This window comes from Tyto alba, unplaced genomic scaffold (assembly GCF_018691265.1).
Source record: "Tyto alba isolate M040663 unplaced genomic scaffold, T.alba_DEE_v4.0 Super-Scaffold_13, whole genome shotgun sequence".
Classification (NCBI taxonomy): domain Eukaryota; kingdom Metazoa; phylum Chordata; class Aves; order Strigiformes; family Tytonidae; genus Tyto; species Tyto alba.
Window position 1 is genome coordinate 154,507 of NW_024881275.1, and position 12,630 is coordinate 167,136.

The 12,630-nt window shown below is 52.4% G+C and overlaps 1 protein-coding gene across 1 annotated transcript; it reads left to right on the top strand.

The window, feature by feature from the left end:
• The first annotated feature begins 203 nt into the window (after positions 1-203).
• LOC116965364 lies at positions 204-12,602 on the top strand. The gene is made up of 5 exons (XM_042787946.1): positions 204-724; positions 2,532-2,693; positions 5,115-5,214; positions 7,755-7,885; positions 12,270-12,602. The coding sequence occupies exons 1-5, from the start codon at positions 674-676 to the stop codon at positions 12,546-12,548; spliced, it is 723 nt and encodes a 240-aa protein (XP_042643880.1). The 5' UTR covers positions 204-673; the 3' UTR covers positions 12,549-12,602.
• The last annotated feature ends 28 nt before the right edge of the window (positions 12,603-12,630 follow it).

A 12,630-nucleotide genomic window follows, 5' to 3' on the forward strand; every position in this document is an offset into this window, starting at 1 on the left:
CTCCGCGCCGCTCCGCATCCCCCACTCCGAGCTGCTCCGCTCCGCTCCGCTCCGCACCGCTCTGTACACCCCCGCACCGCTCTGTACACCCCCGCACCGCTCCGCTCCGCGCCGCTCCGCATCCCCCACTCCGAGCTGCTCCGCGCCGCTCCGCTCCGCGCCACTCTGTACACCCCCGCACCGCTCCGCACCGCTCCGCACCGCTCCGCTCCGCACCGCTCCGCACCACTCTGTACACCCCCGCACCGCTCCGCGCCGCACCGCTCCTCATCGCCTCGCACCGCACCACACCGCTCCGCACACCCCCGCCCCGCCCCGCCCCGCCCCGGTCCCTTGCAGCGCGGCCCAGCCCCGCTCACGGCTGGCGGGGCTCCGCGGGGCGGGAGGACGGGGATCGGACCGCGCCGCCCGCGGAAGGCGCTGACCCGCTGGCGGAAAGACCGACCCGCGGCGACCCCGGCGGCGGCTCCCCGCGGAGGGGGCGGCGGGCCCGAGCGCCGCGGCCGTTTCCGAGCGTTGAGTGCGCCGCGGCCCCGGCGGCCCCCGGCTCTCAGCCGCGGCCGGTGAGGCCGGCGGCAGCGGCGCGACGCGGCGGGGCAGGCCGTGGCCGGCTGGGGAGGTCGTTCCGCGCCCCGCCCCGCCTGCCCGGCCGCCCGCCGAGGGAGGACGAGCCATGAGCGGTTCCGTGCTGCGCGGCCTGCGGCTGCGCCCCGGCCGCCCGCCCGTGAGTAGGGGCTCGGCCCGGGGCGGGGGGGTCGGGACCCGCGGGGAGCAGCGTTGCGGGGCCGGGGCGGCGGGCGGAGGGGCCGTCTCGTCCCGGCGTGGTGCGAGCGGCCCCGGTCCGCGGTGGCGATCGCGGCCGGTCCTGCCCCGAGCGCCCCGGCCGCGGTGCCTGCCGAGGGACGCGGCCCCGGCGGGCGCGTGGAACAGGCCCGCGGGCCGCGGCGGCAGCGGCCGGGCTGGGACCCCGGCGCGCACCGGCGCCACCAACTTCTGCCCTGGGCGCTTTCTCTGCTTCACGCGGGGCGTCACACGCCGTTGCCAGCTGGGGGTAACTCTGGCAAGCACTCGCGCACCGTCCCGCCGCGAAGTTGCTGCCCCGTGTCACGCGCCCTGTGTCCTCCGGTCCCCAACGCTCCTTCTTCCAGTGGCAGGAAAAGCCACCGGACCTTTGTATCGATGTGTGCAGGTTTGCTTTGGCTTTGAACCGGGTGCACGGCTGACCTTTACACAAGGGGAATCCTTGCTTTCAACGGCCTCACGCCCCATTATATTTTTGCACTTACCCTCAGAAGTTTCAATTCTGAGATGGTTTTCCTGTTTATACTTGCTTCAGTGTTCTTATCATAATTTTCATAGATGGTACCTTGATATGTTCTGGTACAGCACGTACAGCTGTTTCAACATCTCCCTTACTCACAGCAGCAAGTGTAGGTGTCTCTGCCCCAGTTATTGTTACTCATTTTATGCTGCAGCAGTGTGTTGGTGTTTCAGGTCAGAAATCAAGTATGTGCCAAGCAAAACCACTTGGAGAATGTGTGATCCAACAGGTTTAGTCTTCGCCCGAAATTTGTCAGGGATGTCATACAGTGGTGGGGTGACAGGACCATGCGGTGTTCTGGAAACATTCAGAACTGCTGTGGTACATGCCAGAGAGCTGGGAGGATGCTTGAGGTGCCCTCCAAGCACCTTGACACACGGGCTCTGCTCCCATGCCTGCACCAACCACCCAATACGGAGTCACTCCACTCTCCTGCCCAGCTTGCCCATTTGTAAGATACAGCTGCTTTTGTAAAGCCCTTTGTGATAGAGATGAAGAGCTAACAGGTCCTGTAGCCTAGATGCTGCAAGACCACAGCTACTTCTTACAGTAACGGAGCATTACAAAGGGAAATACAGTCTTATCAGCACCAAGCAGTACTCCCAACATAGCAATGCTGTTTGCTGCAGGCCTCCAGAAGACCTGATTCTAGTGCCACTGATTGTTCTGCAAGAGGGAAGGTGGCTTTGCCTGGAGAAAGGCTGATTGGCAGAAAAAAAAAAAAAAAAAACAAAACAGCCTTGAATTTATTATTCATGCTCCTTTGCTGAAGGAGATCTGTTAGAGCCACTGCTGTATGTCCATGTGATGTTGTTATGTACAGAGGGGTGGGAAACGCCTTTTAAACTTGGGAGATGCCACAGGTTCAGCATTGGTGCAAATTGGCTGATCCATGGCTGGTAAGGACCGCAAGGAGCAGCAGCCATGGCTGGCAGCTGAGATGGTGCATAGGAGTGGCACAAGGGGAGGTGATGCTTGCCAGCTGTCCACATAGAAGCTTAGGGCTACAGCCAGGAATGGGACTTGGACTTTCTTTCCCAGAGCACTGACTGCCCCACTGATCGAGCAGCAAGTGGCTTACAGCAACAGAGATGCCCCTGAGTCCTGTCAGAAAGGCAGGAGTAGCTGAGGAAAAGTCCTCCCTCCCCAGGCTGCCGAGATGATACATGTCCTTCCAAATAACAAACTTTCCTCCCTCCTTTCTCCCCAGCTTCTGCCTCTTCTAGCCTCAGGGGGACTCCGGAGGTGGCCCTGGGTGGCATACAGCACCAGAGAAGAGAACAGTGCAAGGCCTGTTGGCCGATACCCAGTGCCCAATAAGAAGGACATGCCGTATGACATCGTGGAGCTCATGGAGGAAGTGGAACTGAAGGTAAAGGAGTTCTGCTGCAAGACTGTCAGTGGAAAGGCTCCGAAGTCCAAGTAGGTCATATACTCTAAGAGAGCCGTTCTGGTCTGTTAAGTCTAACACAAACCTGAAGGGAGACTGAGGTGAGCGGCGCTTCTTGCAAAGCTCCGTCCCTTCTACAGGATGGAGATTTTACTGGAAATCCTGCAGTGTGCTGACAGGATTGTAAGTCTGCCTGATTCCATGAAACTAGTGGGTTGTTTTGGATGGCATCTTGTGCATGGGGTTAGCTGGAATACTGACATGTATTTGTTCTCTGGGAGAGCATCTGTGTTTACTTGAGGCACGATTATGAGTATTTTTAACACTTAATGGAGAAAAAACGGGGGAGAAGCTGTTTTAATGGCAGTATTAAAAGGCTCGGGGTATTTCTGCTTTTGAGCTTTGATGTTTTTTCTCCAAAGTCAAACGGGCTGCGCAGTGGCAGAACACTAAGCCTAATTCAGAACTGTGTATAAGGGGAGAAAGAAGGTATTGAAAAAGAGTTTCTTTCCCTGCTGCTGTGGAGAAGGAATGTCACACAGTCCTTCCTGATGGCTGAAACACTCTATCAGCCACAACCCTGTGGAGACTTATCTCTTCCAAGAGCTTCCTCTGAGAGGAGTGCCAGTCCAGCCCTCCCTATCCTTCCTGCTGGCCCATTGAGTCTGTGATCTGCTACCATGGCAGTAGCCCCAGTGCAGTTTGTATAATAATGAAAGGATTCAGCAGTCTTTACGGTAAATATGATGTACAGAGGAAGAGTCAGCTCAGATTTCACATGCTGTGATGCAGACCCCTGTGTGTCAGTGCACTGAAGGGGTCAGCAAAGACCTACATATAGGATCCAATCAACCTAGCACACTTGGATATCCAAACAGTGCTGCCAGAGTTGTCAGAGGTTCCTAAGTAAACTAAGGGGTTGTGGATGAAGAGGGAAGAGCCTTCTCTTGGTTAGCTAGCAGTAGAGAGGTGGGTGAGACAGGAGGAAGGCACAGGCAATTGTGTGGCAGTGGAGGGAGGTTGCCAGAGGGGTCTATGAAGCCTGGGCTACTCTCTTTTTCTATAAACACGCTGAAGAACAGCAGACAGTAAAGCGATGGAGCCTGTGGGTAGTTGCCAGAATCACAGTGAACCCACCTGTTTAGAACAGACACTGAGGCTGAACCCCTGCTGATGAATGCTGACTGCTGGAACGCAGGCATGCATGGGTGCTGCCTGGGATGAGCCTGCATGTGAGAGTCAGCAAGTCATTCTCTGGGAAAGGCAGCCTTGCACACCACCACAGAGGTGGATTGGGCATGGGAAGAGAAGTAGAGCAGCATCATTGAGCCAGCATATACATCCACTGTGTGCTGGCACCTCAAATGGTGTGCTATTTGGATAGGGCCAGCCTTTGTCCTGGTTTCAGCTGGGATAGGACTGATTTTTTTCTTCCTGTAGCTAGAATGGTGCTGTGTTTTGGATTCAGTATGGGATTTGGTATGAGAAGAATGTTGATAATACACTGATGGTTTTAGTTATTGCTAAGAAATCCAAGACTTTTCAACTTTCCATGTCCTGCTAGTGTGCAGGTACACAAGAAGCTGGGAGGGAACATTGTCAGAGCAACAGACCCAAATTGGCCAATGGCATATTCCATATCATATAATGTCATGCTCAGTATATAGAGGAGGTTTGCTGGAAAGCTCACTCTCTGTTCTGGGATTGCAGTTTTGGTATTTTCTTTCCTCTGGGATCACTAGCCAGGAACAGGCTGGGCATTGGTTGATGGTTGGTGAGCAATTGCATTGTACATTACTCATTTGTATATTCTATTATTACTCTTACTATTACCATTATTATTTTAATTTTATTTTATTTCGATCATTAAATTGTTTTTGTCTCAACCTATAAGGCTCCTTACCTTTAACTCTCCCGATTCTCACCCTCATCCCCCAGGGCAGGGGAGGATGAGTGAGCAGCTGTGTGGTGTTTGTCTACTGGCTGAGTTTAAACCACAACACCCTGTCTTGTGTCCTGTAAGCTCAGAGGAAGAGGAGAGCTATAGAAGGTGTAGGATAGTCAAATGGGCATAGCAGGGTCTGTGCCAGGAGACCGCAAGTGGATGCAGCCAGCCTCTCTGGAAAGGAGCTCACTGATGTGACTGTGGTCGTTACTGTTGTGGCTGAAGTGAGCAGGGCTGTTAGCCGTACTGTGAAACTGCAGCAACATCTAATTAAAAACCAGGTATACATATTCAGTCATATGTATAAATGGGCTCAAAGGGCAATTGAATAGGTCTGTGGAGATTCCCCAGCACTGCTGTGCTAACAAATTATTCTCTAAGTGTAGTATATTTATGTTGCCCTCTGTGCTCTCGGTTAAGTTACAGTTCTTGACTTGTTTTTCTTTTTCCTTGAACAGACTGGATTTCTGCCCAATGTGTTCAAAGCCATGTCTCACCGACCTGCTGAATTCAGAGCTTTTTTTGCTTATTATAATGCCATTATGAACAAAGACACAGGTAAACCATACAACCACCTCCAAACTCCCCTTCCCTTTGTAGATGTGAAAACTTGCTAGAAGCGACGTTTCTGACATCCTCAGATGTATTGCCTCACCGTGCCTTCTCTCAGCCTGTAATAACAGCTGGCAGAGGCTGGAACTGCACAGCTGCTTCTGTCTTTGCTTGTATTGCATGCAGCTTCATACTCTTTAGCCTGTGGTTAAAAGCAGCTCTTGAGCCAAGCTCTGCTGCCTTGCTGCACCGTGCTCTGTGTCACAACAAAGAAAGGACAGGCTGCTGCCTTAGGGAATAGGAGCCAAGAGCTGAGTGTGCTGGAAGGGCGCAGGCAGAGTGGTTTCATGGGCAAGGCTGCAACCCCACACTACTGCAGGGCAAGCAGGACAGGTCTGGCAGTGGTGACCAGGGCCAGCCAAGAGTCCAGATTTCACAGGCAAGTCCATGGGGATGAGGCAGATCCAAGATCAAGCCCGAAAGTCGACCTGAGGGTCAGTCAGTTTCCAAACCAGCAGCCAGGCACCACAGCCCTAACGTGGCTCAGGTGGGGGGTCACAGCCCTGGGCCCCCACATAAAACAACTCCCAAGGGAGGGGCAGGTCCATGTTGAGCCTGCTTGCAGCTCTTCCTTCGCAACAGTTCTTGGCCCATGATCAGCACGCAAAATTGGTGTGAGGGAGGCTGTGCCCTCCAGCACCTGACGTGCTGCGCTGGAGACTTTGAACCCAGGGGTGTCTGTGCCCTGCAGCAGCAGGGAGAGGAACAAAGTGCTTGCTGTGGTCTGGGATGCCTGCGCAGCCCCTGCCTCTGGGTGCCCCAGCGTGGAGATGAGGGAGGGCTGCAGCAGTGCTGCTGGGCAGGCCTGTAGGGAATTCTGCATGGCCCTCCAGCCTTCAAGGAAATGCAGTCTGAGGACTGCCTATTCCTCTCATACTTCCCGTGGTACAGGGCACCAAGGGGCCTGTTCTCATTGCTTTTGCTCTGAAGGTACATCAGTAAAACACAGATTTTTAAAATAAGCTGGTCTGTCTGGACTGCTCCTCCTGCTTATGGGAGATGAGGGCTCGGGAGGAGTGTCTCGGCAAGTTCTGGGGGCAGCGAGGAGTGCAGGCTTATGCCTCTCCCACATGGTACATGCAGTCACTGGGTGAAGCTTTCTGCTCTGCTTGTGCTAGTGGAGTGAAGCCATGCCCCTAACTTTATGACAGTCCACTTTTCCCTTCTCATTCCTATGCATCCTTTTTGTTTGAATTGAAGAATAGGCCTATTTTGGATCCCACCCTCTTCAGCATCTCTCTTGCAGTATCATGATGTTGCCACCTTCTGGCACTGAACCAGAGCAAGAAGGCCTCTCCCCCTGAATCCTGTTCACTCAAGAGGTTTTAGTAGTGTCTTTCATGCTCTTAGAAGGCACTGATTTTATGGGAATATTTTCAAAGTCCAGTAAAGCAGTAGCTTTTGTCAGGAGCAGGAGGGAACCTGGCCTTCCTTGTGAAGTGTAGTTTCCAAAAACCCTGCTACTAATTATCTTAAAAAAGCCAAAGAGCATGAGTGCTGATATGCAGCCAGGTAAGTTCCTTGGATCCTATGCACAGTCCTGTTGTGAAGCTGTTTGTGCAAATGATTAGGATTGCTTATGATTATAACAAAGCACAGCCTTCTTTTTCACAGCTTCTTCAGAGCAGTCACAGGGATAGACACTCTGCAGAAGTTATGTTTTTTCTGTTTGGTGGTCACTGGAAGTTCTCAAAGCTTCTGTCATAGGGTACCTCATTGTTCCTTTTGTTTTTTTCTCTCTGCCTTCAAAAGCTGCCAATAGTATTTACTTGGTGAAACATGCTTAGCGGGTTATAGAACACTGCACTTTTCTGTAAAATCAGCAATAAAGCATCAGAGGAAGAACAGAGAAAGCCCTCCCTAGCCATTTGCCTCTGAGATGTACATGGAGAAGTACCAGCCGAGCTTCCTACTCGGTGAGCAAGTAATTTTGCTCCTCTGAGTTTTCCTGTTACGTAGAACTGTTTTCCTGTTGACCAAATCTCATGTCCCTCATCCAAATTATGTGCCTCATGAGCAGCTATCCAGGTAAATTGGTCATATGGATGATCACAGAATCACAGAATGGTTTGGGTTGGAATTGACCTTCAAAGATCATCTAGTCCAACACCTCACCTGCCATGGGCAGGGACATCTTCCACTAGATCAGGGTGCTCAAAGCCCTGTCCAACCTGACCTTGAACACTTCTGGGGTGGGACACCTACAACTTCTGTGGACAACCTGTCCCAGCAGTGTTTCACTACCCTCATCATAAAACATTTTCTCCGTATGTCCAATGTAAACCTACCGTCATTCAGTTTAACACCACTGCCCCTTGTCCTGCCACCTAGGAGCTGTGGTTGCAGTGTCTCCCTGCATGTTCTCTAGAGCTCTGTCTGCAGGCAGCCTGTACCCAGAGCGCTCCCCTCCCTGTCTCCCCAGTGATACTTTCCGTGGTGTCCATTTTTGATAGCAAAGTGTGCCAGATCTTTTGCTGTCCCTCTAGGGCGACTCAGCAAGGCAGACAAAGAGCTCATCATTGTGGCTACGAGTGTTGTGAATAGATGTCCCTACTGTGTGGTTGCACATGGAGCACTTCATCGGATACATTCCAAGCAGCCAGCACTGGCTGACCAGGTCAGTGGGATTACAACAGTGAGCACCCCACCTCCTTTGCATTGTCCTTTGGGTGGTGGGAATAGCCCTCTCTTGTCTGTTTTTTCACCTGAAGTTTTGGTATTAAGTCTGTGTGGTTCCCAGAAATCTTGACATGTCTGGGACCCTAGCTGGCTTAGTAAGTCTACTGGTGAGCTCTCAGACCAGTAGCCAGTGGGGGTAGGACCTCGAGGTGGGGGGGTTGTTGGAGAATGGCTCAGAGACAAGGGTCCTGAGCCCACCGAGCAATTGTACGATCAGAGCCTGTTCTAGGGGCTGATGCTGCCTCGCTGATGCTGGGCCTCACTAGGGTTTGCCTGCAGCTGCTGATACATGAAGAATGTCAAGGACGCTTCGGCCTTGTGTACCGTGGTGTGTCGAAAACAGGTTGAGAGGAATTGGGAATAGTGGTTTGAGAAACCCAGTGTTATGGTAACGGTGGTCTGAGAAACATTGTGTTATGGTACTGTTGTGTATCAAAAACAAGTCAAGAGGAATTAGAAATAGTAACATGAGAAACTTAGTGTTATGAGAAGCTTGTGCTGTTAGCTAACTGCAAGTAGGTGGACCGTGTGAATACGACCTTTAGAACTTAAGCCAATCAGCTAGTGACTAGTAGGCATAATAATTATCATTGTCTGTATAAATGTATGTACCCTGGGCCAATAAACACACACGTAGATTGATGCTCTATCCCCCACACTGAACCCGTCTCGGCGTGTCGTTCGTCCGCGGCTCCGCAAGATGGCGCCCGAACAGGGACCTGCATAGAAGAAGAACACGGACGAAGCGGCAGACCTGGAGAAAAGAGCAACGACCGAGGAATTCGAGAACGGACCCGGAGAAACACCAAATACAGCAGCGTCTGGGGTCCACGAGCTGAGACGGACAGGCGCCGGCCCCGGCAGCCCCGGGAGAGCACGCGGAGAGAGGCTGGCTGAGGCGGCCCCGAGAGCGGAGGCGGAGAGGTGCGGGAACAGACGTGGTAAGGAGCCGACTGTGGCAGCCCCGGGAGTGGACGTGAAGGGACGCTAGAAGCGAACGCAGAGTGGCCCCGGGGGCGGAAGTGGGGTGGCGCCGGAAGAGACGCGGAAAGGCGCTGCACACAGCAGCGGCAGAAACGAACGCGGGGAAACATCAGATACAGCAGCACCTAGCCGATCAAGAACGATCGGACAGTGGGCCTCCGATGGGTCGTTCCGAGGACCTGAACCGAGATAGAGGGTCGCTCTCTGCAAGGGCTGCTGGCAAGAGCTGCAACTGGTGCCTTAGTCACGGAGCATCAGCAACATATCAAAGTAAGGGGGTATTTTTTGTGCCTTAATCAGGGAGCACAGGCCGGCGGGAGTATTTTTGTGCCTTATCCAGGGAGCACAGGACCGGAGGTGCCTTAATCAAGGAGCACCAGGTTGACAATATGGAACAGGAGGTAGCCCTGGATTTATTACAGCGCTTTTTAGAAAAGCGGGGAGTGGATTGTATAAAATCACTTGCAGGTTTAACAGCAATAGGACGGGTCAAAGGATGTTTTCAAGATCCTAATTCTCTTTTTGATGTCGAGGAGTGGAGACTATTAGGTGATATTTTGTGGGATATGGTAATTGACGAGGATAAAGCTGCAAGGAAAATGATGAAACCGTGGCGGGAGGTAGTGAGTAATATTAAGCGGTATCAGCTTGAAAAGAACCTTGCAGCTGTGGCAACTACAAAGTGTGGGGGGGGGAAAGTTCCACCGTTACCCCAGAAAGTGATGCATCCGGACCTATGCTCTTTGACAGTGATCATATTCCTGCACCATCCACAGCAGTGCTGGTTTCAGTTAACACAGGTAGGGGCAGTCCGGGGGCCAGCCCCCCCCAGTGCCCTTACAGCCATGCCCCCCCCCCCCCCCCACCTCGGAGGCGGAGGGGCAGAGGGACGATGGCCCCTCGCTAATATTTAGCCAACAGGGGTGGCGCGCAGTAGGTGATTTATTGTGGGACGAGACCATCACTGGAGGCAATAAAGGCAGTGAAGCACGACAGCAAGGGCTGGTCTGGCGAACGCCCGTAAAAGCCCTGAGGGAGATGCCAGCAGAACAGAAAGTAGCTGCTGCTGCCATGGCGGCTGTCGGCGCTGTACCATCCCCGCCGGTCCCTGCTGAAACCAACCGCCCGTCCCGATCAGCCACCTTCTTCGGGGTTAATCAGCAGCTCCGCTCTATTAAGGGCACGGCACCAAGTGTTCCTGTTTGCTCCACCGCGCAAGAAGCGGCAGAGAAATCAGGCGGCGCGGGGGGACAGGGGGGAGCGGCTGCCGCCCGAACCTCTGCCCCCCCCCCCCCGCCCTTCGGATGGTTCCGCCCCTGACGGCGCGTCAGCGTCTGAGTCGGAGAGAAAAACGGCGGCTGTGTCCGAATTAAAGCAGCAGGGTCACACACCGGTAAGGGACAGGGACAGAGTCCGAGAGCTTGACAGAAAATTACAGAAGTTGAGCTACGGAACAGAACTCTGCATTTACAATGACAAGAAGAGGAAGCGCTGCCGGCAGCCCCCCCACACCCACTCCCGTCACCCTCACCAGAACCAGCTCCGCTTTTAGCTCAGCCCCGATGGAGTGGGGTGATTCGGGGTGCCTTGTTAGAAGGGGACTGGCATGCTGCTGGGGCTTTGGCCTGCCCGGTAGTGACAACGGATGGGGGACACCTGGGAACACAACACCACAAGATTCTCCTCGGGGGGTCTGGAGACTCCTTACAAACTTTAGAACTCTGAACTGTCATTGTATGTTGTTCAACATCAACACTGGTATCAAAAACTTGTTCATGTAGTATCAGGTTCATTGTATGTTGTGGGTTCATTGCAATGTTTAGAACATAGCATGGTGAAACCTGTATTAAATTCTGTGTGGCATACTCTTGTTACAATTGCTGACACTTTTAAAACTGTAAGGGTGGTTTTCTTGCTACATAAGACTGCATAAGACTGGAACATGGACTGACAGAATGGTTACAAAACTTGGGAATTTGGAAAATGGACTGACAGAATGGTTATAAATCTACAAAACTTGGAAATTACTGGGTGGCTGAAAGCTTTGTTGATGCATGGACTGGTAATGCTGATTGTCATTATGATTGTCATGATGGTATTGGGGTCTGTGTGGAAATGCTTTATGAATGCTATGATTCAAATGTTAAAAGGAGTCTGGATTGTCCAAAAAGAAAAAGGGGGAAAACCTGGTAGGAATGTTTTTTGGGGGAATCAGGGTCATGCACTGATCCTACAGGGTTTGGACAATCCAGGCTGGGTCTCTGAGCAGAAAACTGCCACGTGGTAATCCTGCCCTTGCGGTCACCTGGAAGGGCAAGAATGAGGAATTCAAGCTAGTGCTTCCTTCCTGTTTGAATGCCTGGATACACTAACTGCAAAGTAGATTTAGTTTGTTCATGCGTGCTAACGATGCAGACCTATCACAGCACTCCCGGGTGCATGATAAGTGCCTGTAGCCAGTAGATTGTAAGCCTGCATGCTTAAGTTGTGCCTTGTCATGTATTAAGAAAATCTTTGAACGAACGTTAGGGCAGGCTCTGCTCATACAAAAAGAAAAAGGGGGAATTGTTGGAGAATGGCTCAGAGACAAGGGTCCTGAGCCCACTGAGCAATTGTACAATCAGAGCCTGTTCTAAGGGCTGATGCTGCCTCGCTGATGCTGGGCCTCACTAGGGTTTGCTTGCAGCTGCTGATACATGAAGAATGTCAAGGACGCTTCGGCCTTGTGTACCGTGGTGTGTCGAAAACAGGAATTAGAAATAATGGCATGAGAAACTTAGTGTTATGAGAAGCTTGTGCTGCTAGCTAACTGCAAGTAGGTGGACCGTGCGAATACGACCTTTAGAGCTTAAGCCAATCAGCTAGTGACTAGTAGGCATAATAATTATCATTGTCTGTATAAATATATGTACCCTAGACCAATAAACACACACGTAGATTGATGCTCGTCCACGGCTCCGCAGGGGGTCTGTGTATCCTCATCCACTTTTCAAGCAAGATGCAGGGTGGAACGGTTGACCTGCAGAGCATTCATGTTGCTGCCCACATTCCTTGCTGTTTTAATCTGGTCTATGAAGGAACTTGCTACCGTTGGGGAGCTGCAGCACCCCGATGGCATTGGGTTCCGTTTCAAGAACTCCTCCATAGCCTCCTCAACAAAACTGCCACAGTCCCTGAGATAAGAAGGAAAGTAAAATAGGTATTTTGTCTGATGGTTCAGGTGCTGAGTAAGAGCCTGTGTACTGCCATCACTGGTTTGCGGAGCAGAGAAGGTGGTCAGCCAGCTTGACTGTTTGCCAGGCCCATCTGTGCTACCTCTGGTTTCTGTCTTCTCACAGGTCATTGTGAACTGGAAGCTGGCTGACCTGAGCGACAGGGACCTGGCAATGCTGGAGTTCGCTCTTGCAGTCTGTCGAGCTGATAACATCACCGAAGAGCATTTCCAGAAGCTGGAAAGGCATGGTTTTGACCGTGAGGATGCCTGGGACATAGGCATGATTTCTGCTTTTTTTGCCATGTCCAATCGCATCGCACATTATATTGACCTGCGCCCAAACAAGGAGTTCTACACGATGGGCAGGATGCCCCAGGGAGAGGAGGGCGCAGAGCACGCCTGACGCTGCTCCCGGACGCCTGCACGCCTGAAAGATAGATCAAGCTCTTAATTCTGACGCTAGCGTGGCTCGTTTCTGAATGCGT